General features: G+C 40.7%; 2 protein-coding genes across 2 annotated transcripts; both read right to left on the reverse strand.

The window, feature by feature from the left end:
• Positions 460 to 2643, reverse strand: LOC110436645. The gene is made up of 5 exons (XM_021464071.1): positions 2554 to 2643; positions 2027 to 2449; positions 1678 to 1836; positions 1408 to 1592; positions 460 to 679 (listed from the first exon to the last, which is right to left on the reverse strand). The coding sequence occupies exons 2-5, from the start codon at positions 2303 to 2305 to the stop codon at positions 610 to 612; spliced, it is 693 nt and encodes a 230-aa protein (XP_021319746.1). The 5' UTR covers positions 2306 to 2449; positions 2554 to 2643; the 3' UTR covers positions 460 to 609.
• On the reverse strand, positions 2770 to 5656 carry LOC110436445. Its single transcript, XM_021463544.1, has 7 exons — positions 5176 to 5656; positions 3920 to 4365; positions 3758 to 3838; positions 3567 to 3674; positions 3224 to 3471; positions 2924 to 3130; positions 2770 to 2829 (listed from the first exon to the last, which is right to left on the reverse strand). The coding sequence occupies exons 1-7, from the start codon at positions 5478 to 5480 to the stop codon at positions 2770 to 2772; spliced, it is 1455 nt and encodes a 484-aa protein (XP_021319219.1). The 5' UTR covers positions 5481 to 5656.

Below are 18599 nucleotides of genomic sequence, written 5' to 3' on the forward strand. Positions count from 1 at the left end.
GTTGCAGCAAGGATTATATCGCAACACCAAGAAGTGGTGGCAATATGTGCAATTGCCACGCCCGAGCTTTAGTTGCTATAAGGTGCATCCTCTATTGCATCACATGACGAGTGTGGCAACAAGGCCTATGTTGCAACACTTGGAGGTGGTGGCAAATATGTGCTATCCCAACGCCCATGGTTTGGTTGCTATAAGATGCAATAGCTATTGCTACGAATATTGGGTGTGGCAACAAGGGTTATTTGGCAACACCAAAAATAGGTTGCAACATGTGCAATTGCCACATTTGCATTGTCGTTGTTATAAGGCACCACCCCTATTGCTACGCAGATTGTTCATTGCTATAGGATATATTGCTACAGTCCAATAGCCACTTTTACAACGCGCTTGGTTTTATGCCACCAGACAATATTATAATACTATTAACTAATTTGAGGCACAATAGACATAAACAAACTATTTGGTAAAGCCATTAAATCATAACTTGTTCATTTGTTACATGTAGAATAAACGATCCAAAAATTCAAACTGAGACAACACAAACATTATTCAAACAAAAAATATCCAAGACACTTGTTTCTAAACCAAAACATCTAAGATGTTGCGGCTTCACTTGGCTTGACTTGGCCTCATTTGGTCAATCCCATCAGACCCTCTCCACTCAAACTTTGCATTTGTCCTGAAATAATAAACATTCACATTCAAGTACACAAATTAGAATCTCAACAAAGCAAGATCTTGTCAAAAAAAGCAAGCTACTTCCTCCGGAACATCTATGGCCTCTATTGAGGAATACATAAATTAGAATATTTTTTCTAACAGACATGAATGAGTGGGCGCACCGAATAATCAAGTAGGTACTACACCAATGAAATAATGCTATTATGGCTTCATTTTGTCCACGTGCACAAAACATGCATGAAAATCTGCAAGTCAGTACAAAGTAGCTGTAGTTCTCAATACAACAAAATTCCAGTGTGCTGATTTTGATACTTTTTAAATATCTGATATCAGATCAATAACCTTAAGATAAACCTGCAAGGTACTGCGTATGCTGACTTATACTCACTTAAAAAAATACTTATTTTCCCAGCTAAACAATCAGCAATAGTGTCTCATTTGTGCTTTGCAATTATCAGAAGTAGAACGATTCAAACTGAAATAAGCACACCGCAAAAGTGATCCATGCATCCCTTTAGTTGTCCCCAAACAAAGCAGTAATTACTAAACTTATTTGGACAGCCAAAACCACTCCTATCCACAAGTTAGTCATGGTCTCTAGCAAGCATGAAGAATTAGTTTTGCTCATTAACAGATAAGTTTACAAAGGTATACTTAGTAACCCTAAACAAGCAACGGTTGACTGAAATGAGTAGTTCAGAAGCAATAAGGAAAAACAAAGCTTACATGCAATTCTTTCTGGCTGATCGTTTCCTTGCCGCAGCATCAAGCAAATGTTTTGGAGAAATAAAATTTGGTGTAACATTCCCTTCTTTGTTTTGTGATTGGCTTCGCATAAGGCTGCCCCTAGTGTTGCGCCCTATGTTACCTGCGGGTGTAGAAGCTTTCTGCTTGACTTGAAGATTAATCTCCTACTCAAAAATTAAATGAAATATATTAGGACTCTCATGCCGTGCACTAGTTCATGGTTGTAATCAATTTTCAATCTGAAATAACCTGAGGTAAGGGTGTTTCATTGTCTTGTGTTGTTCCTTCTCTTTCATTTAGGATTGGTTGATGAGTACTTGAGGCTATTTCATTGCCTGCTGCTTCATCGCCTACTGTTTCGTTGCCTACTATCTCGTTGGCTGTTGTTTCGATGGCAGCTTGGTTAACCTACATTTAAATTTTATTAGAAAGCACATTATGGTATGACCATGAAGTGATTAATTGATTAATCTTCTAATGTTCAGTTCAGAAAGCATATTATGGTTATGACTATCAAGTGAACACATCAGAAAAATATAAAAAAAGCAAACCCACTAACTTGATAAATATGCAAGTTGAAATGTCACAATACTATTACCTGTGGTGATGCTCCTTGCGTTTGTGCTGCTAGCATTGACATGAACTCTTTCCTAAGTTCTTCTTTATCAGCCTGCCTTGCTTTCTGCAATTCTTCCATCTGACGCCTATGTTCCTCCTTCTCGGCTTCCCTTTCAGCAACTTGGTTTTTGAGTTGTTCTTGTACCTTCTCAAGCGTATCCTTCAGCTCTTCAGTTTCCATATGGGATGCCATTTCAGAACGGGCCTGGTCCTCTAAACGTTCAGTCAGTAGCTGCCTTCTACTTGGATACCTTGCCATATATCCATTACCATGAAGCTTGGATGATTTAGATCGAGTAGTTTGCTTGTATGCTTCTTGGAAAAGAAGGTTTCTCTCTACTAAAGGAATGAAGCTATCTGGTGACTCGGTTTCCTTCTCCGCAATTTTGCGGCGAGCAGTTTCCTAAGACAAAGAAGACATGCAACCTTTTGTTAAACAAAAACTAGAAACAATGTGCAATAGTATGAATCATTTAGTACTGGCTGCAGAAATAGTTATTTACACACATAGATAGCCTCAGATACAGTGTTTGTCCATTTCCCTTTCTTACTATGTGTAATCGCCCAAAGCTCACAATCATCTGGCTCTTCACCGGTTTTTGGGTCTCTCTAATTTTGCCAAGAATGTCACAAATAAATATTTCATCAAGTAAGAAAACATTGTTATTTACGTGCTTCTCAAGTCCTTACCAGTTCATAGCTGCACTGACCAAACGACTTTGATCACACACTATGCACTGCTTGGACACACGAACGGTTTTGAGAATTCTGGTTGCTACGTTCCTGCATGTTATATTTGTATTAAAAACAGTGCTCCGAAGAAAAAATTTGTTTCTGCAAGTACAATTGGCATGAAAAATAGTAAATGGCATCAAACCTGGAATTCCACGCTGGTAAAATACAACACTAGATAGTGCCATTCAACAATGTTTAGTTCTTCAGGCTTATGTCTCATTCTCTCATCATAAGTGTCATAAGCCTTGCATGTTGAACTAAATGTTGATCGCCATCCTCTATAGCGCTCATTTGCAATGGCCCATATCTTTTTCTTGTTCTCCAAAGTATTCGCAAGGTCCCACTTTTTCTATTGAACAAACAAACAAACAAAAAAATTGGGTCAGTTCCTACAGTATTTCACAATTAAGATTGGAATGGACCAAACATATACGATGCTTACCATTACTGCATCTGCTATATCCTCCTTAACTTCATCATCAATGTTTTTCCACCATCTCACTCCAATTAGTGGAGCCTTTCTCCTTGTAAACAGTACCACTTCATCAACAAAAGACCGTCGATTACCACCTACAGGTCCTTGCATTCTAGAGAATTCAACATCCAATTTTGTGGTGCCCTGTCGAGCACTTTTGTAACCTTTGAGGTGCCCACGTCCTTTAAACTTCCTCTTTCCACTGCCAGATTGCCCTTCCAAATGACATAAATAGAATTTAATAATTGTTCTCATTAATGTTATGGAATATAATTGCACCTTAGAATAATGCTTCTAAAAAAAATCTTACAATTGTTGACCAGTTCTTTGTCACGACGAGCGTGACTTGGTCGCTGCCTTGGTGGTGTTGGATTGCTGGATTGACTTGACAGAGTGCCTTGAAGCTCCTCATATGCCTCTGCCAATAATGGAGCATAAGTTAAAATTGGTATGAAGAACTGCTAAGTTGATTTGCAATAACTTGGAGAGGATATTATATACCGATGTCATCAAGTTGTCCTTCATGACGTAACCATTCGCTATATGCTTTGATTGTATCTATCCTGAATGTATCTTGAAGTTCTGGAAACATGCTTGTATTATTAAAATGGCTACGAATGAAATAAGATGCAGTACAGAAACTAGTGCAGCAACTTAACTTACCAAGGCCTTTACGCTCCGCATGCAGTTCTGCAAGCCAGTCCTTGTAGTCATCAAGTGACACAGTTATGAATTCGTCCTCATCAACAGTTGTACCCGGAGGTTTCTTCATGGGAGTTATGGATACATTTCGCTCGGTTATTCTATCCTTGCTCAAAACTAATCTGAGTATTCTCTCCTCATCATTGTTTGTCATCATTACACTTAAATCAGATTCTGTTTCAATTTCATGAAGTGTTGCTACATTATTACCACTTCGTTTCTTATAGTATAAGAAGTCCCTCATGTTGTAACCTAAACGTGATTTCAATGTTAACAAGTTTCCAAACGTGACATCATCCTTCTTCACTTTGCTGATTTCACAAATATCCTTTTCAGATGGTGCACCTATGAGACGAAAACATAATGTCCAAGATTCTGTTTCTTCTGACAATGTCTCAGTATTTTCCCTGACAAGCACATTCATGCATAAATGGATCAGTGGCAGTGGCGGAGGGTGAAATTTTGTAAGTAGTAATGAACAAACAACTAGCAAGGTTCATTCTCTGGTAATCTCGGTTGAATAAAGAATAGTTAATAATTAAATAATAAACAACTGAACAAAGCAACTAGATAACAACCAGCAATTCGTAAAGGCATACATGGTAAAAATTCAATGAAAATATATAGAGAGGCAACAAATATCCCTATATTATTTACATGAGCAAATCTATATAGATGTTATCTTAGCACAGCATGCTATACTGGGAGCCATCACAAATCTATATAGATGTTATCTCAGTACTATTTATTCCAACAGAAATTTATTTGCCATGTATTGTCTGGAACCATCACAAATAACTGATCCCAAATAAGTAAAACTATGGAGCTCTAAAAAAGGTATGTAATACCAACTGACCAATATTATTGTTTACCATAACCAATTAGAATATAGTATGGGGTGCCTCTTATGCTTGCATTGTGCTATGGTCTAGAAACATTGAATGTCTATAGATCACCACCAGCCTAAGTGTATTCTTATTGTCTCATACTGATACAAATATCTTGTTTCCATTATTATTCTAATAATATCTCAAATAATTACAGTGCTTGGGATACCACAAAGAAACATACTGTATATTTTTAATGAATTTAATTATTAGTTATCTTAGGGCACGGCAAGGGTTACATATAGAGGCATACCTAGTTGAATGGAAATTGAGGAATTTCATTTGAGTACACACGACAATTTCTAAATGAAGCACGAGTGCTCTGCTTACCGACGTTGTGAGTCCGGCTCAAGTATCATGGATCCAATACCACGTTGCCTGACGGGTAGTGCTCGGCCTGATGAACTACGATCTTGACTGCCGTCCTCTCCGTCGTCGGACAGAGTTGGGGTCGGCGTCCTACCTGCGCCGCCGAAAAGCGCCGTCGTGGCCCCGCGTCTCGTCGACGTCGTCCTCGTGTTCGCTGGCGGCGTCATCGTGAGCGCTGGCGACGACGTCGTGAACCGTGGGGTCGACGGCGTGGCTGCTGGTTGCCGCGTCTCCATTGTGGCCGCGGCCGCCGAGGAGATCGCCATCTAGCAGACTACCCTAACTGGCGGCTGCCTTCCCGTGGTGATTAGATTAAATAGTGGATGTTAATTTGGGTTTGGAGGAGGTAGGCGCCATGGTATTTGGCGCCCGAGCATTGTTTTCGCTGCAAAATTGGCGGGCCGCAAGGGATTTTTTGGATTTGGAAGAAGCATCTGTGGAGGGAGAGGAGGGGTGGCCATGCGAAGGAGCTCAATCGATTTTGGAGATCTGGGGAAGACGAGCGGTGCTGACGGGAGAAAAAGGCGTGGGTTTTTTTTTAGCCAAAGAAAAAGGCGTGGGTAGTGGAGCCATCTGAGGATGAGGGGGCCACGTTTCTGATTTGTCTATTTTTTTTAGCATATCTCTGATTCGTGTGCGTTTGGAACCAAGGCCTAGTCAATTGTGACGTACATGCAAAATTTAAAATAAAAAATCATTGGTCAACTGTGACATGATGTCTCGAGTGCACGGAGAATTGCAAGGACCACTGGTGTTGATGAGTCAAACCGATGAAATACATACATGTTATAATATGGCAATAAGTTTATGGAAATTTGGTTTAATCTAGAAAAAAATCATATAACCATAGATCTCGTCCAAACTAGAAACTGACTCGAGGAGTGATTGGGCGGTCTAGTTGATCTCGTTGATTGCGGGTGAACAAGAGTCGAGGTCTGGATGAACTCGGGAGCATCTTGTTTCGTCTAGCTAGTGCTCGTCGGTTGCAGCTTGACAGACTTTGGCTGGAAACATCGCTATGGTGAATGGAGACTTGTGGCGAGCGGCCTTGGAGAGAGGGGAGCTAACAACGAAAGTGTTGGTGGTGATATCGACGGCTAGGAGGCGGTGAGGAGGAAGGTCACACAGTGAAGGTGAGTAGATCGAGCATGGAGGGTGGGAGCTTCAAAGAGGGATAGAAACTCGGGGCTAAACCTAGGGATTGAAGAAGAGTAATCTCATGGGTTCGATACATTCTTGTGGTGCCAGGCAGGAAACAAGGAGGAGGATGGAGGAGTGTGTGTGGAGATTGACGAGGTTGACCTAACCTTGTCCATGGAAGTGACAATGATAGGTGCACTATAGCGAGGGAAAGGATTAGTGAAAGGTCAGGGTGTCTGTGGCATGGTGATGTTGGGTTTGTGCCGAAAGCGGCGCACCCAATGTTACTCTTATAGGTAACGTGGGTCAAATGGAACCATAAGAGTAGTATACTAGTAGTATTCAATATTCGCCGTAGTTGTAGCTATAGTTGTAGTGAAAATCTTAAAATAGGTTTCATATAAGAGGAAAAAAAATCTATACAAAAGGCAATTTAAGGTTTGAAAAGTAAAAAAAAATAATTAAGTATCTAAAAAAAGCCTAATAAACAAAAATTAAAATGCCCAGCTTGGACTTCGAGCCCATGAGCACAGGCACAAGGCAACTAAAGGTGCGTTAACCACCAAGCTACTAAGGAATGTTTGTTAAGTGCTAGCCTCATAACGTTTTATACGGAGCTTATTTGTTTTTTTTTGTATAGACAGAGGTCATTTCTTTAGGAATCGACTTCGACGGTAAAGGGTAAAGAAGTGTGCGGCGCACTCGTCCTCGCCACGGGATCTAGCGCCTCCTTTACCCTAAACCAGTCGCCGGTGCATGGGTGGCGGCTGAAGGAGGGGATATGGAGGGTGTGGCCGATGCGGAGGCCGCGGTAGGAGGGGAGCTGGTCCTCCGCGCAGCTGACGAGGCGGGTGACGCCCCCGGGCTGCCGGGCCTTGCGGAGGCTGTGGAGGAGCCCCACATCGAGAGCAAGATCCGCGCGCAGACCCATCGCCGGCGAGCCGACATGATCCCGACGCGGCCCGCGCAGGCGTCGTTCCGCGACCGCACCAACGAGTTCCGCGCCGCCGTCGAGAGCGCACGCCGCCATGACGGCTCAGTGCCCTGGATTGCAGCGCCAACAGTGAATTGACCCTGAACAGGTCGTGCAAGATGTAGTCATCAGGTAACTAAATCAGATTCAGGCAGTGCTGCACACATTCTGACATTTTTGTTTATTGCATACTTACTAGTTCATTTTATCTTTCATTATTTTGCTTAGAGTTTAGCTTGATCAAAATACAGAGTTTGACGGAGCCTTAATCCTTCGACAGCGGATGCTAGGCGAATGCGGCAGCGGCAATCCGGTGGACGACTGTTGGCGCTGCAACCCAATCCGGTGGACGACTGTTGGCGCTGCGGCCGGCGGCGGGCATGTGATGGAGCTGGCTGTGCAGCTGGCGGCGGCTCAGTGCCCCAGTCCGCAGTTCGCTCTCGATGACAGCCCCATGGCCTGTTGTTGTCCCTGGTGAGTGGCACCTGCTCTCATATTTCTCATAAACTAGAAACATCATTGTACATGAATCTGAGATTATAATTGGTTGATAAGGTACTTTATAGTATTGCAATTGCAAGATAAATAGCGATGGTGAGGTACTGTTGGTACTTGGTAGATGACGAGTTAACATGAGGCCTCAATGTACATCAACCACCTAAACTAAATAATTTAGTATATGGGGAAGTGAGGTACTAAATAGGTAAAGTGTACCTAACAATCATTTAGGATTTTGATTCCTCACTTTCCATTATATTCCGATGGTGCATGAGGATTCCACACAGAATGAATCATTTTTCTAACTTCAGAATTTAATATGCAATGGGCCTCTCAAACAAAAGTTTTGCAACTCATTCCTAATTAGAAAAGAAGATACAACTTAATCAAAGAGGTCTTCATCTAGGTCCACACAAAAGCAACAAATATTCATAAAAACAACTTAAACAAAGAAATCGTCATCCTGGTCTTCCCCCACGGTGGTGGCTGGTGCAACAACTCCATCATCTATGTAGGTCTCATCATCTTCATCATCTTCTGCATCAAGAAATGCGGCGTGATCTGGTTCTGGAACAGATTGGGCAATCACCTGATTAATAATAGATGCATCACCACTAGAGCCTTCCATGTCTGATCTCCTCCAATTTGTCAAATCCGTACGTAGACGTAATGCATTATTCATGTCTTCCACTCCCACGTCCAGTAAGCTTATGTCACCCTCATCTTCTGTTGCTTCTGGCATTGCAAACAAATTCCTAGGCTTCATTGCAACAACGCTGCACCAACCCGGCTTGCTTGGGATTTCGGCATAAAACACCAATTCAGCTTGTGTTGCCATAATATAGGGCTCACTGAAATATCGAAAACGACTAGTATTGATATCTATAACCCCATATTCATCCTTATTATATCCTTTGCCTTTGCTCATAGTGGCTGCTGGTACATCATACCATTCACACTGAAACAATACAACTTCCTTTTCACTATCAAAATCAAGAATGATAATTTTCTGAACCACTCCATACCATGCCATATTGCCGGTACTGGAATCACCCTTCACATAAACACCACTATTTCTTGTGGTCAGATTTTTCTCAATAGAAGCAGTTCGGAACAGGAAACCATTGATAAAGCATCTATTCAACACACGGGCTCGAAGGTCTGGTCCTTTAGCAAGGGAATACAAGAGGTCATTATCAAGTATGCCTTCCTGCTTTTGCTTCCTGATCTGTAAAACACAATTTCATAATACAAGGGGCAGTGAAAAACACATGTCTTGTTGTCACATTTAAGAATAAAAAAATTAGAATTAATTTATTACTCACTTTGCGCTCAAACCAGTGTACAAATTGCTCCTTATGTCGTTTGTTAAGGTTTCTTGTACCTTCTTTCCTAAGGTCGTTCATATGCTCACTGCATTGTAAATGCAACTTCAAATAATTAGTAATAAAAAAAGAAATCCTAAAATTAATTATGCCATATATTACAACTTACTCAATACATGATGCAACCTCTTCATAGTTAGTTACGATGTAGTGCCTCATCTTGAGTAACTCTTCTGTAGAAATTTCCTCAAAATGAAATCCTTTCCTGCTGTAATCAAGTCCACTAAATATGCTGAGCCCAGATGGTGGCTCATTCACAGCGGCGCTTTCATGACGATCAGCTTGATTCAATTTGGTGTCCACGTCTTCCAAGAAACGAGCGCAAAACGTCAGGCACTCCTCAGAGATATATCCCTCAGCTATTGAACCTTCAGGATGTGCTTTGTTCCTCACATAGCCTTTTAGTGTACGTAAATACCTCTCAACTGGGTACATCCATCTATAGCTCACAGGACCTCCTAGTTTAGCCTCTTCAGCTAGGTGGACCGGCAAATGCACCATGATGTCAAAAAATGCAGGTGGGAATATCATCTCAAGGCAACAAAGAGTCTCTTTGATTGAAACGTTAAGCTTATCAAGATCTGCCTCTACTAGCTCCTTTGAACAAATTCCATTGAAGAACTGACTAAGATCAATCAATGGGATCACAACATCTTTTGGCAGAAGGCTACGCACAATCAATGGTAACAGCTTCTGTAGAATAACATGGTAGTCATGAGTTTTCAGTCGACTAACCTTACAACCTTTGACGTCAACACATCTTTTTATATTGGAGGCAAACCCATCAGGCATCTTCACTCCTTCTAGAAATTTGCAAAAAATTTCCTTCTCATCCGTAGATAATTTGTACAATGCTGGTGGCATAGTATATTTATTATTCTCCATCACAAGATGTTGATCTTCCCTCATACCAAGATCTTCCATGTCAAGACGGGCCTTCTCACTATCCTTGCATTTACCATCAATTTCAAGCAACGTACCCAAAATGCTCTCACAGATGTTCTTCTCAATGTGCATCACATCCAAATTATGCCTTATAAGCAATGAGTCCCAGTAAGGCAATTCAAAGAAAATACTCTTCTTCCTCCAGTTGTGCCATCTATTTTCTTCTTCATGTCGCTTCCTCTTTCTTATGGTTTTCCCAAAAATGACCTGATCAAAATATTCAAACTGTTCCTTCACTTGTGCACCAGTCAATGGTTCAGGAGCCACCCTCGTTTCCTCTTTATTGTTAAAGCATATCTTATTCCTGCGCCACCTATGTTTGAATGGAGAACTCATAAATTAATAAGAAATCGAATTGGCAACTACTAAAGCATTTCAACCAATAGAAATCTTACCTATGATTTGTTGGCAAGAAGTGGCGATGTCCCATGTAACAATGCTTGCCCCCATATTTCAGCCACAAGAAGTCTGTATCCTTGTTACAATATGGACATGCAAACTTCCCTTTGGTGCTCCAACCAGATAGCATTGCATATGCAGGAAAATCATTGATTGTCCAAAGTAGAAGAGCATGTAGAGTAAAATTCTTCTTTACCTTGGCATCATATGTTTCAACACCATCTGTCCACAACTCCTTAAGCTCATCAATGAGGGGACGGAAGTATAAATCAATATTGTTTCCTGGAGATTTTGGTCCTGGAACCAGCATCGACATCATCCAATAAGGTTGTTTCATACACAACCAAGGCGGCAAATTATAAGGGATTATGATCACAGGCCAGGTGGTATATGTTGTACTTATCATCCCAAATGGATTGAATCCATCAGATGCCAGAGCTAGCCTCACATTACGAGGATCATTTGAAAACCACTTGTACTTGTCATCCACGTGCTTCCATGCCGGGGAGTCCGCGGGGTGACGCATTTTGCCATCACAGGCCAATCCTTCCTTGTGCCATCTCACCTCTGATGACGTAGTCTCCCTCATATATAATCTCTGCAGCCGAGGAATTAGTGGAAAATACCGTAGTATCTTACGTGGAACACGCTTCTTTCGTGTGCCACCAGTGTCAGTAGTATCATCACCCTCTGCAGCACCATCATTCTTCCACCTAGACTCACCACATGTTGGACATGTATCCAGTTTTTCATTTTCCTTCCAAAATAATACGCAATCATTCTCACAAGCGTGTATCTTCTCATAGTCCAGACCTAGCTCTCGAACTACACTCTGTACTTTCTCTAACGTGTTTGGGACACAGTGGCCTTCAGGTAGCACAAGCGAGAACAGACTAAGTCTGCCCCTCAGGGCAGTGTTACTAATACCATGCATGCACTTAATCTGAAACAATCTCACAATAAAAGAAACCTTGGTAGCCTCCTTGCAACCTGGATACAATTCTTGTCTTGCCTCCTCTAGTAATTTATAAAACTTTTTGGCACGCTCATTTGGCTCTTCATCTGGACCTTGGATGAATTCTCCACGTATAGTAGACCTGATTAGCGTTCCAACCATCTCAGTTCCACGATCAACGTCATTACCTCCTTCTTCATCATCATGTACTGATCCTTCAAAATTAGATGGGCCGCCTTCATCACTTTGACCACTTTCCCATTCAGAGATGAAACTTTCATCAAACCGAAAATTAAGAACATGTCGGTGAAGATCACGTCGTGATTTGTAGATCGTGCATCGACATTTAGAACACGGACACAAAGCAGTTGATGTACTGCCATCAAATATGTTTTGAAGAAATTTCCGGAAATTCTCTTGCCACACAGGACTAGACCTGTCCATGCGCATCCAACTTCTACCTGACATTATATGGCTTTGAAATAAATATCTACAGGATCAACAGAGATATATTTAAGTACAATTGACATATATATATATATATATATATATATATATATATATATATATATATATATATATATATGTGTGTGTGTATCATATGGTAACTATGTGGTATAGCAGGACGAGAAGTGTGTGTATATATATACCACGGGCAATCAAATGATGAAGATCCTGCAGCACACGCAGCACTGCCTCGCTGATCCCTTTGTGTCACCTCTGATCTTGAACACTACAAATCAAATTGATGACCGGATAAGGAGGCACGTATCTAGCAGTATACGTACAACATATACGAACCACTTAATTCAATATAACTAAGCTAGCTAAAGAGAACGTACAGAAATAAATGAGTTTAGATTGTTTAATGTAGAATTGAAATATTGCATACCCATGACAGCTAAAAATATTACTGTACACTACTTCCTGTCATGCTCTCTTGACTAATATTTGTGGTGCCTGGTGCCAACTCCTAAGCACTACTGCCTTTCAAATGGTATATACTAACCCCAATATCTTGCTGGGAAGTTAATGATTTTGCTAGTAAGGTGGGCTGCAAAAATCTGGACATCTCAAAGCACATGCAGTATCTTTCTGTGATTTGTTGAAGAATTTTATATGCAGATGCATAATTTTTTAACTAGAATAATTGTTTCTTATATCGTGTGTTTATCAATCTAACGTCTTATGCCAGAATACTATTTGAAAGCATGCATCACATCTTAATCAATCTTTATTAGACCCTAACAACACAAAGATAAATAAATGAGAAACTTTATTCAGAAATTGAGGTTATTTGCAACTTGCAACTCGGAAAAGAGTAAATTATTAGTTTTAGAATCATTTAGTTGAAAATAAACATGCAACACATATCAGTCTTTAATAAATCATAGAAGTAAATTATTGTATACCTGTATTAATCAATCTTCTGATGTGTCAAGCAGAGAGCTGCAGGTGCCCACGATGGCTAGTCGGTAGCTACAAACGTGAAGGCGGCGTCGACAACTGGGTATGTCAACCAGAGAGCTGCAACCTGCAGCTTTCCACGACAGCAGGTCAGCAGCTACAGAGGTGAAGGCGGCAACGGCCCCTGGGGTCCGATGAAGCTGCTGATGAACACGAGTTCACGGCGTGTTCTGTATGGGGAGGCCTGGAAGGATGCGGTGGATTTTATATATAATCGTGGTGCAAGCAGGGCTGAGTCAAGATCGTGTTTTGCTTTTAATTTCCTTGCTGGAACGATTGTATCCCTGATGGACTCGATTAGCTCACGTACTGCCATATCCTATTGGCTCTGCTTGCCGACTAGCCAAGATCCTGGTTCTTCAGGAAACTGACTCATACGTGATGACCCTGGAGTCTATAAACTCTGGAGATTGCTTTATTTCTTTATGTGATTCTTCAGGAAACTGACTCCAATTCATTGTTGTAGTACGGCTTTTCTGTTTCACCCAAATATTCCACATCTATACCTAATATTTAGAAGGGAAAATTTCAGTCTGCCGGTAAAACAATCTGTCTGCCACTTTTGAAGTCAAAGTCCGTATAGGAAAATACATAGTCGATCCGAGCTCTCAAATTGTTAAAGGAAAAACTAAAAAAGGGAAATACATGGGATTCTGATCTCTACATTGCGCCAGGCAGCCCAAAGTCAGACGCACGCACGCAACAAAGTTAGCACGCGCAGCCCATGATCACGTCAACAAAATAAATTATTTAATTATTTAGTATTGTACTATGAAACAAAAATAATATAGCATCTCTTTTTAAAAAACATGCAACAAAGCAGTGGGGGCATACCCTAAGCTAAAGAAAAGTAGACTCACGTTGTCAATTTGACAGATATTATTGAACCGCTAAAATGAATTTATTTAGCCTCGGCACTCAGTTTGAACTGACAAATCGGTTCCGTTTATTCGTTTTCTACAAATTTAGGTTTCAAGAAATCAACATCTGATCAGTTTTTATATAATAAAAAATTGAGGAATTCTGGTGTTGCTTTCTCGGTTCAGTTTCTTGTTTCCACCAATACAACCGAAGCTAAACAAAGGAGGGAAAAAAATGCCGGGGTGTACAATTTTGTTTCGGTGAAAAAAAATGCATATGAGCGAGCGGCATGCCGGCAAGGGGATTGAATGGCTAATATTCCATGGATCAAGATCTTAAATTGTCTCCAATGGTTAGTGTGCGCAGACAAATTTTTAAACATATACGACCCAGGCAGGCCTGACCATGGAGGGTGCGATGGATGCAGCTAAACATGGCCCTCGAAGTCAAGGGGCCCAGACCTATATACGTTTCTTTAGCAAAAGCCCATATACGTATATGAAGGATGGTATATATATGTCCAATAGCTAAAAGCTTGGAGCAGCCCAGTAGTCCAGGAGGCACGCACCTGAAAGTGAAATGTGTCCGTCATTTTTTTAGGCAAAATGTGTCCGTCAATTTGGCTCCGACCAACATATTATTGGATTGATTTAGGTAGTATTTAGTTGTAATAAACAACTACCTATTGCAATGGTCACAAGAAATATTACAACCAACATATATTGTGGCAATAGCAACAAGTAATTGTGTCGCCTTACACATTTAGTTGCAATAAGTAGCTACATATCGCAATGGTCGTGAGAACTATTACAACCAACAAAAATTGTTGCCATAGCAGTAAACTATTGCATCGCCTTAGAAATTTAGTTGCAATACACTGTTTACCTATTGCAATGCTCATCAAAAATATTACAACTCAACAAACTTGTGGTAATTCTTTCAAGCAATAGCAACAATAGTCTATTTAGTTGCAAGAGCACCAGATACTTGCAACGCTAATCAATAATAATGCAACTAAATGTCATCATGGCAATATTATTAACCAATAGCAACACTTTTTAAAAAAGGGTTGCTATAGGTGTAACCTCTTGCAACGCTGAGCCTAAAAATTGCAATGCACTATTTTTGTCGCAACTTAGTCACCCTATTGCCACGTTTTTGGATAAATGTTGCAAAATACACCCCTATTGCAACACAATTCATGGTGATGCAAATGGCGTTGAGTGGCAATAGGGTTGAAATCTTGTAGTGATGAACTAAAATGTTGCACACTCAATCTTTGGAAGATATATTTTATAAAAAAAATTAAGTATAGATAGATTATCTTTCCATTAGGTTGAGCGATCTGATCTGACAAATGATTTAAATGCTACACTCATGATCTTATTATCCATCAACTTTGCCTTGCTCACTATGCTTAAGGTTAGAGAAGAACAAATACACTTTTGATTCTGTTGGTGTTTTCCACCAACAGGGCCCATGCACTTGATCTCTGCCTTGTCTCTATGAGCAGGTACATTTCGAGCAAAATATGAAGGACTTTTACAACTCCTAGACTCGACTAAGTGAAGAACCTGGATCTACGAGCACAAACACACTGGAGATACTGGACACTCATGCAAACACTGCCCTGAGATGCTTGAGGATGTAATTACTGGAGTAACCTCGTTGTGGAAGTAATTACTGACCTTTTGCCGGTCAAGAGAGACAATCCAGGACGCCTCGTCATCTCGATCTCCATCGGCATGGTGGAATTCCCAGAAGCACTCTGCAACTTTGGCTCCAGCGTCAACATTATGCTCAGGCTTGCAGATCATACGCTAAGTTTCCCAAAGGGAATATTGAAGAACCTCTATGTTCGAGTTGCTACCTTATACGCTCCAGCAGACTTCGTGGTGATAGAGACTGATACTGATGAGAGGGCACCCATCATCCTAGGGAGGCCATTCTTGAACACCTCGGGAGCTGTCATCTACGCTAGTGCTGCCAAGATCAGTTTCTACATCAAGGGAAGGACGGAGACGTTTTCCTTCAAGAACAAGACTACACAAATCCCAGAGCAATCCCGACATGAACCAAGGAAGAGGACCAACAAGAGGAACAGGAAGAAGCAAATGTGGACCAAGTCAACAAAGATGGTCACTGCAGTTCAAGGAGGTCAAGATCATCGACTTAAGTCACCGTTCCTAACCAAAAAGGACGACCCAAGTATGCCAAGCATCCAGTGCTCCATTGATGGATACAACTTCTAGAAGATGCTTTGCGACACCGGGTCAGGCGTCAACATAATGGCCGCCAGTCACCTATCAACTCCTATTCGGAACCATGCCCCTAAAACCGACATACATTCAGCTTCAGATGGCAGATCAGACATTCCGAAAGGTTATTGTCATGGGAGAAAACGAATTCGATCCACTCGTCATCATTGGGAGACTGTTCCTCAGCACCGTTAAAGTAATCATCTACATTGGAACCGGAGAAGTCCACATGAACTTCCCCTCTCAGAAGGTACACCGCTATTTTACTGACCCTAACCATATTGTTGAAGACTCTAAGCAGGTCAGGGCAAGAAGAAGACGACGCAACCGCAACCAGAGGAGGCAAATCATCAAGGACGGATGGGTAGACTATGAAGGAGAAGTAGTAAGGTCGTAAGACATACAGCTTGAACAGAACTGTCGTGAGGAGACCGTAGCACCAAGTTAGGTGTGTAGAGAGAAGATAGTTATACATGAAGAGCAGGCACCGCCGGAACCACCGACTACGCCATCCAGCGAATCCCAGGACGACTGAGAAAACGGAGAGTCCCGTTCGGAGGACTTAAAAACACCGAACGCCTTGGCAAGAGGTAAACTTGGTAGTTATCTTTTTCCTTTCAATTGTTTAAAATAGTTTGCTTAGTTAATCAGGTTCATATCATCTTGAAAAGAAAATAAAAATGTTAAAAATAGTAAGCCCCATGTGAGTATGCTCATGGCATAAAACCCATAAGTACATTCACTGTGGTCGCGTAAAAATAAATATATATTCCTGTCCTATAAAAATGAAAATATAAATAAAATTATGATCCTACTAAAGAGAGTAACATTTATTGAGGAGGCTCAACATGATAGAGGCTAGATATTTATGCTAACACTTAACTAGTTCCACAAAGCTTTGTTGTCTATTTGAGCTCCACAGAATTCAAGGATCAAAGAAGACTAGCAAACGGAGGACATCCTAATCGCTGTCAGGGTGCTGCTGATATTCAAATACACCTCCGCCACTTGCTAGCTACATCAGAAGAGATTACGTCAAAATCCAGCTTGGGGGAGAGCACTCCCATTTATCCAGCTAAGTGTTTCTACTCATGTTTATACTTTACTCAAATAATAAAAAGATGCATAATCTTAAAAACCCAAATAAAGATTTTGTGCTTATATATATATCTTTGCTTAGCTTGCTAAATAAATAAATAAATAAAGTTTGCTATGAACCCTCATGATAAGCTCTCACATGGAAATGATGAATAGTTGTTCTGCCATGATTATTTCTAAAAATTGAAATCTCTCTTAAGTTTAGGCATGACTGGTATTAATTAAGATTTGCTCTAAACCTGAACTTGTGGGGAGAGTACTTGATCTAAAGTCTAAGTTGTTAACGGATACGATATGGGAAGGTTGAGCTACTGTTTATCTGTTTCTAGAGATGCTAGAATTCTGGAGAATTTTATCTTTGAAAATCTTTAAAATATTGCATGATGAGTTCCTGTATGATGAGAGTTTAAATTCCTACCACAGCCATACATACATGCTTGCTAGACTATGAACCACACATTTACTTTACTACTTATGAGCATTGAGTGTGGTCAAGCTGTGTAGACCCTTAGGAGCTTGTCATGTGGTTAAATCAAGATTCACTTGCACGTTCACTCATACATGCTGCTTCTACTCCGGAAGTACGCATCCACATATATCCACCCATTTCCATCTCCAGAACCATCCAAAAATATTCTACTCCTAATCTGGGAGAGAATAGCCAAAAATATTTCTGTTTTTCCCCTATGAAATAAATGCTCAAGTTATCTTGTTACTACCACTTGCTATATTATCTCATGAGATGAGTGCTCTAAAAAAAAGAAAAGAAAAAAAAATACGAGGAAATAAAAAGGGGCAAGTGCCCGGAACCTCGAAAGAAAAAGTGAGACGAGAGGTAAAAATGGACAAGTGTCTGACAGTAGAATTAGGGGTACAAGATACCCACCTGAGAGAAAATAAAAATAAAATATAGAGCATCTCATTCTCCTCAAAAAGTTTGAAAAGTGCAAGAAAGGTATGTATCCCCTCAAAAGAGCAAAGGTAGAATTAGACTTTCACCATTGTTTTCACCATCATCACCGTTATCACCATTCATTCGCCACACATGCATATCTTGATTTGACTTATTGACTTGTTCTTCTGGATCCATGGTTTGACTATACAATAAATGTCTTATAAGTATGTATTAGCTGTCTCCCACCTATGAGCTCCACATATCAAAACCTTATTAGAGTAGGGTGAGAGAGAAGGCAATGTCACTATGCCTCATACCAAAAATACCACATACTTTGAGAGAAGGCATACACCATTACTGCCTTGGTAAGGATCTAGAAATACCACAAAAGAGAGACTAGAGAGAGTCATACAAAGAATCTCTGAGTTTTATTTGAAACGCTACAAAACCTCGAGAGCTATAGTTAATCAAAGAACAAGAGACCTGGCGCTTGATTAGACCGTTCTATCTT

Source organism: Sorghum bicolor, chromosome 6 (assembly GCF_000003195.3).
Source record: "Sorghum bicolor cultivar BTx623 chromosome 6, Sorghum_bicolor_NCBIv3, whole genome shotgun sequence".
NCBI classification, from domain to species: domain Eukaryota; kingdom Viridiplantae; phylum Streptophyta; class Magnoliopsida; order Poales; family Poaceae; genus Sorghum; species Sorghum bicolor.

Excerpts from the sequence above, each read along its gene's own strand:
- LOC110436645 (XM_021464071.1), bottom strand. The coding sequence starts at position 2,305 with ATGGCAAGGTATCCAAGTAGAAGGCAGCTACTGACTGAACGTTTAGAG. Across the intron at positions 1,837-2,026 it reads CGCAAGGAGCATCACCACAG|GTTAACCAAGCTGCCATCGA; the intron begins GTAATAGTATTG and ends ATTTAAATGTAG. Across the intron at positions 1,593-1,677 it reads ATGAAACACCCTTACCTCAG|GAGATTAATCTTCAAGTCAA; the intron begins GTTATTTCAGAT and ends ATTTTTGAGTAG.
- LOC110436445 (XM_021463544.1), bottom strand. The coding sequence starts at position 5,480 with ATGGCGATCTCCTCGGCGGCCGCGGCCACAATGGAGACGCGGCAACCA. Across the intron at positions 3,675-3,757 it reads AGGACAACTTGATGACATCG|AGGCATATGAGGAGCTTCAA; the intron begins GTATATAATATC and ends CATTATTGGCAG. Across the intron at positions 3,472-3,566 it reads CAAAGAACTGGTCAACAATT|GGCAATCTGGCAGTGGAAAG; the intron begins GTAAGATTTTTT and ends GTCATTTGGAAG.